At 41.8% G+C, this 15,249-nt stretch overlaps 1 protein-coding gene across 3 annotated transcripts in view; it reads left to right on the top strand.

Annotated features, from left to right (window-relative positions):
* The window catches only part of vta1 (vesicle (multivesicular body) trafficking 1), a gene marked incomplete at its 5' end in the record, with an annotated part of 43,150 nt that overhangs the window by 4,011 nt on the left and 23,890 nt on the right, over positions 1-15,249 (top strand). For all 3 annotated transcript variants that reach the window (XM_035678368.1, XM_035678366.1, XM_035678365.1), the window contains 3 exon segments: positions 2,558-2,685; positions 7,382-7,457; positions 11,288-11,402. In XM_035678368.1, coding sequence (XP_035534261.1) covers positions 2,558-2,685; positions 7,382-7,457; positions 11,288-11,402 — 319 coding nt within the window.

The following is a 15,249-nucleotide window of genomic DNA, read 5'->3' as shown; positions in this document are numbered from 1 at the left end:
CAGAAGTAGGGTCTTTTCTCCATAAGACTCCATACTATTGGACTTTGTGGGCTCTGTCCACTGATTACTGTCAACCCTAACCACTAATCCTAAAAGACCAAACATACTGGAAATACTGTATGTTGTCCTGAAAATGTTTGTATTTTAGCTCCTCACTCAGATTGCCTACGTAGTTGTATATTTTGTTTGAAACTCAAATGTTGGTAGGATAATGCGGTATGACACTTCAAAGCTGCTTTACCAGACGGGGAATGGAAAATTTCATAAAAGCGAGCTAACGCGGAGTGTCCGAATGACGTACGATGTAACCAAACATCAATATATGACTCATCAGAACCTCGCCATCATTAAACACAAGGAGTGATGCTTGTGCTGGATGTTTAACGACTTCACACACGAAACACAGGCGTTTGCTACAGGACTATTAAAATGCAGTCGACTAAGTAGATTATGGAGATCATTTTCCTGAGTATGGAAACAATCGAAGCTGAATGTAGCCAGAGATGACAGACAGGTCCAGTAGGTTTGTGAAAGTTGTCCATTTATTGAATGAGGTCAACAAAATATCATTTATAATTTCCTAGTGACCAGTTGTTCATACTTGACATTGAGATCTCTACAGAGTCCTCCAACGAGTCTGGGTATACATTCTGGTGACAGTGGCACGTGTGACACCCACAACACACCCAACATGCTACCCATACAAACACATAACGACTACAATCATCACACACAACATCAACACAGAAGAGATAATAGGCGAGAACGAAACACATATAAATACTCATCAACACACCTATCACACTCACCCGAAACAGTCACACACATCGTACGTCATGAGAACTACTCGCAACAGTACCAACACGAATTGATTAGATCCAAGCCTGAACGTGTAGTGACATCTACTTCAGGATGGTCAGCGGTCCCACCACTAGTGGTAGGGTACATCAATAGCTGATTCGTTCTTGCTTTTGTTTGTGAGGTATATCTACAGAGACAAACGTGAAGATAGATGTATTATGAGAAGCTGATGAAGGAGAGGATACAGATGAAGCCGGACAGAGAGTGATAGAAGAGAATACGAGAGCCGAGGGCTGGTGAGGTAGAGGAGGGTATGAGATCTAGTCTAGCTAGATAGGAGAGAAAGATAACAAGCAATATCATACGTCATATAACCTCGGTTGCGTAGAGATATCCTATTATATCGTTAGAGGGAAGAACAGTCACGTATCGTTGGCACCCACTGGAGCGAGGGCAGCTTTGACTGAGAAGTCTGTTTTCTTGTAAGCAACATTCTCACTGACTGCACAGTTTTATAAGATTCTAAACAGATATCAGTAATGCTGATCAGTAGATACATGTATGATTTATAATTATATTCCAGAGGTCACAGGAGGGGATGTCTGACCCATTCTGATCAGATTCTGATCATGAGTCTGTGTTGAGTACATGCGAACAGTCTGATCTCATGCCCACATAGCAGCAGAAGATATATAATTCTGATTGAATATGTGTCTGGCACATTGAAAAACCAGCTGTAGCTTCTGAATTTGGCAAATGAAAATACTGAAGGTTCAGAACTATTTTCTCGACCACAACTCCTGAGATGAGGTGAGCGATCTGCTTGTTGTTGGAACTGGAAGTCACAGAGTGGATGTTCTTCCTCCACAAGTAACCTTCGCACGGGTACAGATCGTCGACATGTAAACTGTATAAAAATTAGGCAAAAATATCCCGGATACGGCCGCCGCAGTAGCGATCGCGGTTGGTGCTGTGGTATCGAAGTCCCCCCCATATGATACCTCCATTGGCTCGGTACATCTCTGGTCACAAAACCGCAGGTCTTGGTCATTCAGTCCTCGGTCAAGCGTTGTGTTCCAATTCCTTATCAAGTCATTACGGACCCTTCACTAAATGTAATGCCAACTGAAATTTTTACTGTACTCCTATAATACACTATAATACTGAACTACTAGAGTCGTCTTGAAATGGTGAGATGCTCTTAGTATAACTGCAAATGTGATCGAATCAATGTAGTGACCGTCCTGATGAAGGGATGTATGTGATTGATAGCCCACTTTTATTCACTGTTCACTCCAAATTCTAATTTGTTCAACAAACTGCCTTTCATTTAAGGTTTATTGTTTAATGCAGTTTTCAGCTGTTATGTAACAGAACAAAATACAACCAATGTTCAATCTTACTCTCATTTACTCTTTCTGCATCCTCCAAAGGAGCTCTTCCACCAGAGAGACTGACTCACTCAAGTGTTTTTATACAGGTTTTAATGAGTTTTAACGATCGGCTGTCAACCCCTGATTATAATTGTTTAGTTACCCTGCTGCTTAGTGTTGAAGTTAATTGATGAAAGCGATGTGAATGAAGCTGTGTAGGACAGAGCTTTATTCCTAATGGGTGTGTGTGTGACCTGTCACAATAAAAGCCTAAGCCAATTACCAGGAAATCCCCACAGTGTTTTGCTTTGTACTCATCCTTACTAGTGCATTAATGTCTAAATAATTGGTTTTGAGTAATTGTGTGTCCGTCTGTTTCCCAGATGAAGAAGGAGCTGGGTGACAATGACTCCATCAGTCAGGAGGTCGTTGGTAACGCCCACATTGAAAACTACGCCTTAAAGATGTTCCTCTACGCTGACAACGAGGACCGAGCAGGACGATTCCACAAGTAAGGAACCCAGCAGAGGTTTGACGTTGTTGTCTGTGGACATTATCAGCTCGTGTTCCACCTCCACACCAGCTGCTCAGTGTTCCAACACCTCTGTCGCCTTGTTTCCTCTCCTCTTCTCTATTCTCTCCTTGTTTCCTTGTTTCCTCAAACAAGAAGACACCAGGACACCTAGTGGAGCGGAGTCATCACACACACCTGCTGATATACACGTTCACACCAACATGTACAAAGTTATGTTTATGATGTAAACATAACTCCCCAGACCACTGTTAATGTTAATGGACTATTTTTGATGCTCACAGTTGTCTGGACCACTTCCATCTCCCAGATTTTCCCAGACAGTTGAACTCTAATCTCATGGGTCAAGTTAAATAAATGTTTTTCCTTCAATGGAAGTCAAAAATCTGACTTCATGCACGAAGTTGATTTAGGTCAGGAAAACATCTCAGGCAGTGTGCCTGATGTCCCGTTGGTGTGTGTGTGTGGTATGTGATAAGAACAATTCTATGCTTTTGAAATACCAAAACAAAAGTTTCAACCTTTGGTAATCATTTTCCCCATTATCAGCACTTCCCTTTCTACAGAAACTGGCAAGGAGGAGAAGGCAGAAACCAAGAGGAAGGGGGAGCGTAGAAAGCCCCACTATCACTGTATGAAAATTTAACCATCTGCCAGATGTTATTGTCGATGTGTAGGCACAAATAATTTAGCTTTAAGCGAGAGAGGTAAAGAGGAGTTTGCTTTCCTGCATTATAAATGGTAGATATACCTCAAACTAGAGCAGGACTGCACCTGATTTCTAATCACTATTAGAATTCATTACATCTGACATCATATTTCGCAGGCCTATAGGAAACCAGACGTAAGTAATTGGACACGTTGAATGAAAGGAATGGTTTCACTCTCCCTAGTTCCTCCCTTTCCTTCCATGTATGATCTGGAATGTGATGTTTTTTTAAAGGGTATTTTCCTGAATAGAGTGACATAACCAGATGGCTATGCTGGTGGAATGAATAACTTTTTCTTTCCCTATTGCAAAGCCCTATTGAACCTGATGGGAATTGTTGTTTTTCTGCCTAAAGGATTGGGTTTTTAGAGGCTGCAAAATTTTCAAAAACTGATGAAACGCAGCCCAGATTCAACGGTGGCCGAAATGTACAGATGGGTCTCGAACATGGGCTCGACTGCGCCCCCCAAACTCAGCCCCTGGGCCTGATATGTATGAAAAATCGGTACACACGTGTATCATGACCCATACCTTAAACCCAACAGGAAGTCGGCCATTTTGAATTAGGTCGTCGTTTTTGGCGATTTGCACACCTATTTTAATGAACTCCTCCTAGGGAATTCGATCGGATCGATTTGGTTACCACGTGTTGTGCTATCGGTGACTGTGCGTCACACTATACACGGTCTGGTTTGTACTTCACATGTTTGACAAGAGTTCTGCCCTAAACACATCTGCATGCCAGTATTCAGTCAGTTATAGTGCAACCTTCTGGAAACAGAGATTAAGCCTTGTGTGGTGATCATCATCTGATTTATATGAAATTTTCATTGTGTGATCTGAACATGATGCTGGCCCATAATGCGCCCGTAGCCCGACGCTCAATTCTATCTCATGGCTTCTTTTTACAACTTCAAATTAAAGTCAGGTTCTAATCACCATTTTAAAACCTGTGTAGTATCTTTAATGCAGTGTGCTTTAATGATGCACGTGGGGAGATTCATTGGCTATTTTAAGTCTGTCAACAGATTGTGATATTATTTTTGCTGAGATCGCCCACCATCAAATTCAACACTGCAGCTTAAACACAAGATGAATAAAAAGTTTCTGCCCAGGATTTGAGATTTGAGTTAGTTAGGGCTGGAGTAATGTTTGAAGTCTCTGCACAGTAGAGACACTGCCTCCTTCATGAACTCTTGAAGTGACACATTAAACTCTTTGGGGATAAACAGGGAACCACAACAGGAAAGCGAGTTTCCCTCCCTGTCAGTAAGTGTGAGCAGCGTGTGGCAGGTTGTGGAGGATGAATGGACGCAGGCGTCAGGTTCTCTGGACTTGTTTGCGGTGTAAATACCCGCTCAGAAGCTCCCTGTTTCCAGCAGGTATATTCAGCGGGATTGTGTAATATTTCTGTTCCTCTGAAAGGGAACACAAACAGCCTGCAGTTTTACGAGAAGCAGCAGTCTGAGCTAACAGGACTCGGCGGCGTATTATGTCACCACTGGGCACACACAGAAAATACAACACAGGTAGTAATAGAAATAGAAACAGGCAAACATACGTGTAGGTACAGATACACAGGCACAACATGCACTGACACACACGTCCACATTCATGACGCACACACATGTTGAGGTGAATGTTTATGGGAAACTTTTGGAGGAATTAGAAACTTCCTCCAACATGTTGAGGCCACTGCTCAGTAGCTCACAGGCTGTGCTACAAGGAACCCATTCATCGTTCTTACATTAACTGAGTGTGTGTGTGTTACTGTGTGTGTGTCATGATGGGAAATGACCCCTAACTGAGTGCCGGTAAATCTGGGCTGTGGCTTGTCTACTTTAAACCCAGGAAACCAGAGACACTATAACTCCTGTATTTAAACAAATGTATCACTTACTTAACATCTGTGCATGCAGCTGTTGTTATAGTGGGTTGAACTGGGAAATAAATCAATATGATACTGGTATTTGATTTAATAATAATATTTAATTTGCTGCGGTAACTTTTCTAATGGGGATGCATTGATCCAACCTTTTCCATCCTCATAATAGTTAATCTGGTGATACGGAGTACCCATCAGCAGCATCCCGATTTTCCAGGACTGGATTGCACCGGCTGTGTATAAGTTATGGTGTGAAGTCGACACTAAAGGCTTAGTAAATACTAGATAGTTTGTAACTAAATCAGCTACTCAAATTGGTTGCAGCACGATTACTTGGGGCGGAACCTAACTAGTCTGGACGTAAAGTCAAAACTAAGGCAAGTGGCCAACTTATAAAGCTAGAGTTCAATCATCCCTGTTGCCTTTAACTATCTATCTGGCATGAGGCTGATAAACAGCCCTATATAAAGCCAGTGTTTGGTTTGTCTGCACCAGGCTACTGTAGAAACAAAGAAAAGCCTATGGTAGTCAAAGCTTTCAGTATATATACGACAGCATGACCGTGGCCTAGCAAAAAAACAAAAAAAACCCAAAATGGAATATACCAACTATGAAACTGTTACAATCTAAAAAAAAAAAGATGTGGTTCAAACTTTTGTAATACGGCCCAGTAGTAGAGTATTTTAACAGTGATGTTCATTTGAACTCACCATGTCTAATGAGCTGGTTGCGCTTACACTTCTTCCTGCAGCCTGAAGTCATCGGGTGTAGTCAGCAGTTCTCTTCTCATCTGTCACATCTATTCTGGACCGCTGTTTGATGTCATGCAGATGAGAGCACTAGATCCAGCTGCTTACAGAGTACCAATCCAAAAGTTTTTGTAGCTCATGTAGTTAGAAACACTACAGTTCAATCAGCTGTGATGGAGGAGTTTTGCTTTTTGACTGTGTGAAGCAAGGTTGTGTTTTCTCATTCGTATTAAACATTAACTGCACATTGGGGCCTAACTTTCTTTTTTTGTGCTAATCCCATGTAGTTATTTTGTCTGCAAACTGAATCTACATGTCCAATTTCAAGAGAATGTACTATATCACAATACACTGTAAGGGAGGATCTACCCATACCACCCACCCTGAGCATAAAGCCACTTCTGGCCAGGCATATAAGATTCATACTTTGGTTTTATTGTCCATTATGTACACACAGTTGAGCTTTGTGCTTCAACGCAAATTGCTTTTATTGTATTAGATCTTATTGGGTTTATGATTATTCCAAATGTACTGAATATGGTGGTCATGATCAAAGGCTTTCTTTTTTTTTTTTAACCATGTCTGACACTGAAATGTAATTGACCCTTTTTGCTCTGTGAACCAATAACAATTGAGCAAGCCTGAGTCAGAACCTGTCCATATATATGCTAGGCTTGTCTAATTACAGCAATTGTTTGCTAGCTAGATACTGTGATACCTGTAAAAACTGTATATATGGAGAGAGAGAGAGAGATTTAAGTTAGCTAATGTTAGCAAAATGCTAGCTAACTAGCCAGCTAATCTAATATTACTGAAATCATTAGCTTGTTCGTTAGCTAGCCTTTTGCCAACATTACCTAACTTCATTTGACTATATTTGTTGGTAGGTACCCTAGTAGCATCTTTACAACTTTTCAACCTTTCAACACAGTGGAGCCTAGCTCGTACTAGCATATCTAAGTACAGGAAACAGGGAAGCAGAAAGTTGACACAAGCTCGGCAAAAGCACACTTCTTTATGCAGTAGAACTACACTGCAACAGTTTCTATGCACTTTGCCAATTTGGTATTTCACCAGAAATCTGGATTTTGTTTTTAAAGTAGGGGGAAGGAAAGGCCAGAGCTTGATCAGAGAAGTCATCACTTTTCTCCTGCATGTTTAACTCACAGTTCTGACATATGCATCATACCTCAATGAAACACTGAACTAATAGTTTTGCATGTTTTTTTCTCCCTCTCTCACTTCTACTTTCTACCTTATTACCTCAATTTTTCACATCTCGTATCTCTCTTTCGATCCGTCCTACTCCTCTGCCTCTTCCCTTTTCTCCAGGAACATGATCAAGTCTTTCTACTCATCCAGTCTGCTGCTGGATGTCTTGTCTGTGTTCGGGGAGTTGTCAGAGGAGGTAAGATAAAGACCGTTACAAGTTGGATCTTTGCAATCTCTGATTTTCAACAAAAACCTGATCACTGTATGTCGTCCGGAAAAGTCAGCTCAAAGGATCCCCTGAAGAGCAACAAAACATCCATCCTGTATCCTGTCAGATACTGAATAACAGTTATGTATTGTAACGGTATGACCAGTTAGCTGTTAGGTTGGCATTAACAATATTTTCATCATGTTTGTGAGTCAATATTCATGGCTCAAGCACAGAGCATAATAAGTGAAATAATAAAACAAAACTAAAGTTCAAGTGCAAACAAAAAACAATGAAGAAGGCACTTCCTCCCAGAAAATCCCTGAAGCCAGTTTGAATTTCCCACTCAAGTAAATCCCCAAAACACAATCAGGTTTGTCTGTGAGTGACCAGCCAAAATATAATACCCTCCGGTGGTTGTGATAGCAGCTCCCTACGGTATCTGTGCCTTCGAACGAAACGTCTTAAACCTTTCAATTTAAACCAGACTGATTAAAAATAGGCTGTACACACTGTACACACTGTAAAGTGTAAATAAATAAAGTACACCAACATCAAATTCCCTTCCATACTGTTACCATCACAGGGTCATAGAGGAAAATTTTATTCTATGTAAATACATGTGCAATTATCCTCCGAACTCCCACTAACCTCTGGTGAGACAGTCACTACAAAGTCCAGTCAAACTTTGTTCAAACTCATACAAATTTATTTTAAATTCTAGTGGAGATCCAAAAGTTTCCAAAGATCCCAAATATGCAAAATATAGGGGGGAAATGTGTCTGAAATGATGCACAAACATATTTATATTTTATGGAAATGTGAAGCAATAACCAAACAACAAGTGTTTGAATATTTCACTGGTATATATCATAGAGCTCCAATAAAGAGTTACTGTAGAGTTACTGTTAGGAGTAGATTGGTCAGAATATCTAAAGGGGTGGTCAGCAGCAGGTAATGTGTCTTTTTGGAGGTTGTTCTTCTCCATATGAATGTGTGACACACAGCAGGTCTTTCTCTACATTGTGTCCAAGTCACCCAGAAGCCATTAAAACATCAACAGGACACTTGCGTCCATACAGTTAGCTGGTGCACTGAGTGAGGCCTGATGGACACACACACATGCACCCGCCATCAGACAATGAGTCCTCAGAGCGGCCGGTGGTGAGTGCTCTGCAGACAGACAGTCAGGAGTGATTGAGTTTCAGGCAGTAAAAAGAGGTTTTCAGCAGCTTCCCGGCCGAGCTGAGTGGAGTCAGTGATCAGGTGAGTTGGCATGGTGTTGTGTAACACTGTCGTCCATCAGGAACCCTTATTCTCAGTGACAGCTTTCTTTCTGGACTGTAGTGAGTGAGAGGAGTAGAAACCAGGTTCAAGCCCCCCATTTTGGGCAGAATTCAACCTACTGAAGTGTCTTTGAGCAAAACATTTCCTGTGTAGCTCCCTTTGGAGGGGGATTTCCTTACAGGAGTTATTATCTTGCTAATCCTGGTATCATCAATACTGGCCTCATACTCAGATTTTCAAATATATTTTATTAGTAAATGTGAAAATTAACAATCATAAGCCGCGCATCCAAATTACGGAACTTTTAGTCCTTGGAAATACTTTTCGTTGTTGTCCATCCAAGTCTAAAGACCTGCGAACATTAAGAAAATTACTCTGCTGATGCCTATTTTTACACGCTATTTTTGCGCGCGACTATACAACAGCAATGCTTGAGCTTCATTGTCAGTCCCTCTGCTGAATGCTGTCTTCTGTAACCCCATGTTTGTGTACTTGACTACATCAATAGGCCATTGACAAATGTCCTGTACCACACTTGGTTTTTGGTGGTTCTTTTGAGATCTCCCCTGTTGAGCCCACTTGCAGACATTTTCCACATTGATGTGTCAACATAAATAAAATGCTGTATGTATTGTGTAAATGTACTGTAAATGTTTAGCGCTGCAAGCCCCACCCCAAAGTTCCTGTATTTTTGGAAGTTACTACCCCCCTCCCCCGAGTAGGACTTTTTTGAGGGGTAGAATCATGTCCCTGGACCTTAATTGTGGTGGAAAAGGGTTCCTTCAAAGGTTCCTAGTCCCTTGTGTGGAAACGTGGCTATAGTGACTCTAAACTGCTGTACAACCATCCTCAAAGAATGCAAACAATAATAGAGAGCAAGAGAAACAAAAATCTTGACTAAAGGCAGGCTTGTCACATTGAGTCACTTCAAAGAAGACAGATCTGAGAAACCTGGTTTCTTCAGAAAAGGTGGTTCGAAACCACTGAAACCTTGATGACAAATCACGGTAGACAAACTACTTAGTTGTGGCAGCGTGAAAAAAAAAAACTGCCCAATCAAAGCTGAGTATGTAAATTATGTGGTCAGCGCTAAACATGTCTGCAAGCTTCAGACTCGTGATAGACAAGAAACTACCTCTCTTTGTCTGAAAGTAGTCTTCAGCCAAGCCTGGGTGATTACATACTTAGGCTCTTATTATATTTCTGATTCTGATTCAAATCTACTCTACATATACAGGTAACAGGTGTAAACATGGGCTTAATGAGGTCTTTCCTTCAAGTTCTAGTAAGAGTCTAGGTCCTTTTGGTAGTTCAGAGTCTTGTATAACTACTAAAATGAACTCTTAACCCTGCCTTTGTGAAAGCCTTGCAGAGGTCCGCAGTTGCATGTTATCAACACTGTGTTTCAGCAGAAAGCCATATCTGCATTGTTCTATCACCTAGGCTGTCACAGCTGCAGACAAAGGTGGCGTTGACCGTCTGTCTCTCTGTCTACAACTGTGATTATCACTCTCTGCCATGAGTCAGTGAGCCCTGACAGGGACAGTGTCAGACTATACGCTCCAGGATAGTTTATCGTCTGTTCACACCACTGAGAATAGGTATTTATGTTCGGCTTGACTCATGGCTCTTTACAGGAGGTTGACGACAACCCAAGGAAAGGCCACATATCGGAAACCTGCATGGGGCTAAAAAAGATACTCTATCAGCCACCTTGGCAACCAGCTGACCATCATCTGGAACGTTAAAGCTAGACTGTCTAGACTACACGTTTTTGCCTTTTTAGCAGTTCCTAGAAAACAAACTTCTACCTGCCTTGGAGCTTTCAAACTAAACATTATTGGTAATTGGCAATAGCCAGAACAGTCCACAGACAGGCAAACCATTATATTATCTATTCTATACATACGGTATGAGTGCATAAATAGCAGGCTTTGGCTTTACATAACAGACTATTGACTAACATCATTTTTGCAAAATCATACAATGTATGCACAGCTTCAGAGACCAAATGTCTAGGTGTAAGGTTGAAAATGAAATAAATAATTACCCCTGGCCCTGGTCTTGGTTCACACTCTTATTGAGTCACCGTTTTCATGGTGTTACAGTGTTATTTCTGTGATTGGAAATGACTACCTTTAGCCAGGCATTTGAGGCAAATCAGACACATCCTTTCCTCAGAAATGAGAACTCTCAGAAACATTGTTTCTGAGATGCTGCTGACAACATTGAAGTTATCTGGTGGAAACAGGAATTTCTGCATTCATTCTTATCGGCTTCATGTCCGTATAAATCTGCTGCCCTTGTCTCTTTTCCTCTTTAAAATTTCCCGTACATACCCACTTCTAAATCACGACCAATTAGTAAATTCCTGCTTATTACGAGCCTCAACCCTACATGTTACCCCGTCCCTTACCACTTACCAACTATCACCTACATTTTATTACCCCTTCTCCTTGCAAACCACCTTACAGCACAGCTAATGACCCCTTTTATGTCTCTCTCTACCTGCTTATTCGACCTTTTACCAGAACATCCAGCACAGGAAGTATGCCCGCTGGAAGGCCACCTACATCCACAACTGTCTGAAGAATGGAGAGACGCCTCAGGCTGGGCCCATCGGCATGGACGAGGACGAGGAAGCAGGTGGGACACACTGATATGGCACTGGGACACACACACACACACATCGCTGTGCTTCCTTGTTACACAACAATTCTCCACATTCTCTCCCTGAGTTGCTCTTTAAAGAACACTAAGGCCAACTTCCTTTGTTGACTTGGTTTTATCGAGGCGTGTTTGTGTTGGCTTTGTATTGTGTTACTTATCAGGTCTGGGGCTATTGCAGGAAAGTCCTGCAGTAGAAAGCAGAAACTTAGTGAGATTAGAAGTATGCAGGGAGTAGATTAGTCATGTGATGTCTTCTTTCATTCAAAGTAACTTTGTTTGTTTATGAGAGAGAATTAAGTGTTTGCTATCTGAATAAGACTTTGGTCTTTCTGTGTCAGAAATGAACTAAGGCTGTGCTGAGCCTGCATGTGTGTTAATGCATGTGAGACTGACCTGATATTTATTTTACTATTCTCTGTTCCCCTCTTATCCAGCCCGGATGAACTCTGAGTCGCTGACCTTTATCACATTGAAAAGCTCTAGCCTCTCATGCCAGGCTTATACCATAAAACATAACCTTTACGACAAAGAAAGCATGGGAAAACACCGCGAGATCCTGAGGAGATTGACTGAATGAATTAGTCAACAAAATGGCCATTGCAGCCTTTAAAGTTCATTGCGTTCTGAGAAGCATGTGGTGGGAAAACACAGGGCAGGAAACTAACCTTTTTGTTTGGCTGCCACAGGGGACGTTTCTTCGTATAGTTCACCGTTTTAGCAGTCGACAAGAGATCTGTAATGGATTAGGACCTCCAAATGCTAGTTTTCTGCTCGAGTGACTGCTTGAGTGGTCCAATTTAACAGCCATCTTTAAAAGCTCACCAGCGTTTGTCTTTTGGCAGGTGGTAATTCAGGCCTTGGGTTAAAATCCACTCTGAAATGGTCTCAGATGCATTTCTTTGTGTTTGGAATGGCTTAACTTTTCCACCTTTTTAACTTTTATTCTGTTCTTATTAATAAATACTACTATTAAAGGACCCCACTGCCATTAACTTTACAACATGTATGTAAATTATTTTCCCAATTCTACATGTCCCTTTTTCTCATATTCCTACTCATCGTGGCTTGAAGGAGCATTCTTACTTATATTGTAGCTTTTTAATTCAATCCCTAGGAGCTTTTGTGAGCTATACCTTCTTTTACAGAGTAGAGCTGCAACAATTAGTTGAATAATTAAATTAATAATTGATTCATTTTGAGTCATTATTTTAGGAGAAAATGTCCAAATCCTGTGATTTTAGCTTCCCAAATGTGAATATTTTCCCATTTCTTTAGTCCTCTATAATAGTAAACTGAATATCTTTGAGTTCTGGACAAAACAAGACATTAAGGACGTCACTTTGGGCTTTGGGAAACACTGATCAACATTGGTTACCAGTTTCTGTCATTTTATGGACTTATTTTAGTCTAAAAAAACATTTGTATTGTATTGCTTTGGACGTCTGGTTTGCTATGCAGCGTTTGATTACCAATAGTTTAGTTGCATCCTAGAGAAAGTTGTCTCCTACCTCTGTTTCAGAGTTTAATTAAATGTTCATTGACATTAATTTTGGTAATATAATGCATGCAATCACTAAGAATACTCCCTTGATTACAATTATGATGAATCCCCCAGGAGAAGATGTTATCCCTCATTGATTTCCCTCATTACACGAGTTCCAGTCCCTGAGGAGGAGATATGGAGATAAAGAGAATCAGATGAGTTTTAACCTTTGAAACAAGTGAAATGTAACCCGCAGCTCAATAGATGGCTTCGGTAGACAGCAAACCTCCTCGAGCGCAGCGCTCTGTTCGGTGAATTATTCAGATAATTCCAGGACTCTAGTGACTTCAGCTACAAGTAGAATTTATACTGGGCCGCGTGGGACTCTGCAGCATCTGGACTCACTTTCAGATTGCACTTTGAGGACTTGATATTGCATCAAATGCCCCTGGGGGAGACGCGCGACATGAACACCTATGGGCTTGCACACGTTTCCCTTCCCTGTAGGGAAACTCTAAACCTATTTTTCATGTCAGGGAAGTGATGTTGACGAATTCCTCGCTAAAATAAAGGCCATCTGCTCGTCCACACCCACTCACTCCACATACATGTGGGTGTGTTTGACCCAAACATCGCCTGCTCACCCATGACATCACCTCAGCTGCACACGCCTGCACAGTAAGCACACACACTGTAACGCCATGTATGTGAGAACACTTTCTTTCCTCATCACTCTCTTTTATTCTCTTCGTTTCACACACGTTCACACCCTCTGTTTTCTTACATACACTGCTCACTCCTTCTCTCCCAGTGTGCATTAGGGTCTCTGTGTCAGTGATGACATCATGATAGCGTATTCCCACTGATGGACGGAGCTGCCAGCGTGCAGCTGATATCATCAACCCAGCAGTGTGTGTGTGTGTGTGTGTGTGTGTTGTGTGTGTGTGTGTGTGTGTGTGTGTGTTGTGTGTGTGTGGGTGTGTGTGTGTGTGTGGAGTGTGTCACGCTCCCTGGTGTTTCTTTCTTATTTTTTTTGTCTGCGCCGTTGTCTTCCCTTTCTTTTCTTTACAAACTCATCAGCAGCCCAGATGTTTTTGCTTGTGGTGGTGTCAGAGAGAGAGAAGCACATCTGCCCCTCTATCAGAAAGCATTTTCTTCTGGATACCATCATTATCATTTTACATTGATTGATGGTTACATTGAGTTTTTAATCCCTTAGATACCACGATGATTCTGGATTTTGTGGTCAAACTGTGGGATTTTTTAGCCACTTGTGGGTGTATCTCGCTGGCATCTGTTGAACATTTTTAGAGATGCAACATATTGCAGCTGTGGGACATTTTTGTCTTATTTGACACCAGAGGATAGAATAAGAGAGCAGGGTAGGGTAACATGCAACATCCACAATGAACCAGAGGTACATGTAGTTGACTAAGACCACAACGCCACAGGGACACCCCTTTTAGCCGTACTTGCTTTTGAATTCGTCCATCATGATCTTCATCATGAGGTGATTCCACGCCCAGGCTCTGTGACGACCATCGAGAGGGTGCACAGGGTGTTTAAGCGAAAAAATGACAGAATTCTCTATGCTGCGTGCTTGACGAGGCTTCCGTCAAAAATAGGCCGACTCCGAGGCACAGTTTGTGTGGAACTATCAGATGTGGCAGTTGGTCGAACTAGTTGGTTTTAACGTTGCTAATCTAACTAGTCGACGCATTAATTGCAGCAATCTGTTTGCAGATTGGCACTATAAGGGGAAAGAGGAGTGGTGGACTGGTGGTAAGATACCCAGAGTGCGGTGAAGTTAGGATGACATTAAGCACTGAGAGAACTAGCTAATCACATTATGTTGTTGTATGTACGTTGATTTTTTAAATCACCGAGCGGGTGAAATTCCTGTGTCTCACAGCAGCATTTACGTGAAATAATAAAAGTTAGATATACAAAAAACTTATGGTCAAGCTTGTGGTAAGCTGGTATGCGCTCGTATTTGAAAAGCAGAAACTACAAATGATCACGGTGTTGTAGAGTCTGCACAGCGGAGGGATGAAAGACCTGCAGAACCTCTCGAGACTTACAGTGTAACAGTCCGCTGCTGGCAAGCGAGATGAGCTCAGGGACCCCCCACGGTGTCATTGTAAGGGGCGTGAGAGGTGTTGTCCATGATGGATGTCAGCTTCATTAACATCCTCCTCTCACCCACTTCCTCTATGGAGTCCAGAGGACAGTCCAGGACAGAGCTCGCTCTCCTGATCAGTTTATTGAGTCTCTTCCTGTCCCTGTCCGTACTGCCCCCTCTCCAGCAGACCACAGCATAGAAGATGGCTGAAGTGCACA

The sequence above is a fragment of the Morone saxatilis genome, unplaced genomic scaffold (assembly GCF_004916995.1).
Source record: "Morone saxatilis isolate NCDOM2014 unplaced genomic scaffold, NCSU_SB_2.0 Contig7, whole genome shotgun sequence".
Taxonomy (NCBI): domain Eukaryota; kingdom Metazoa; phylum Chordata; class Actinopteri; family Moronidae; genus Morone; species Morone saxatilis.
This window is presented reverse-complemented; position numbering and strand designations above follow the sequence as displayed.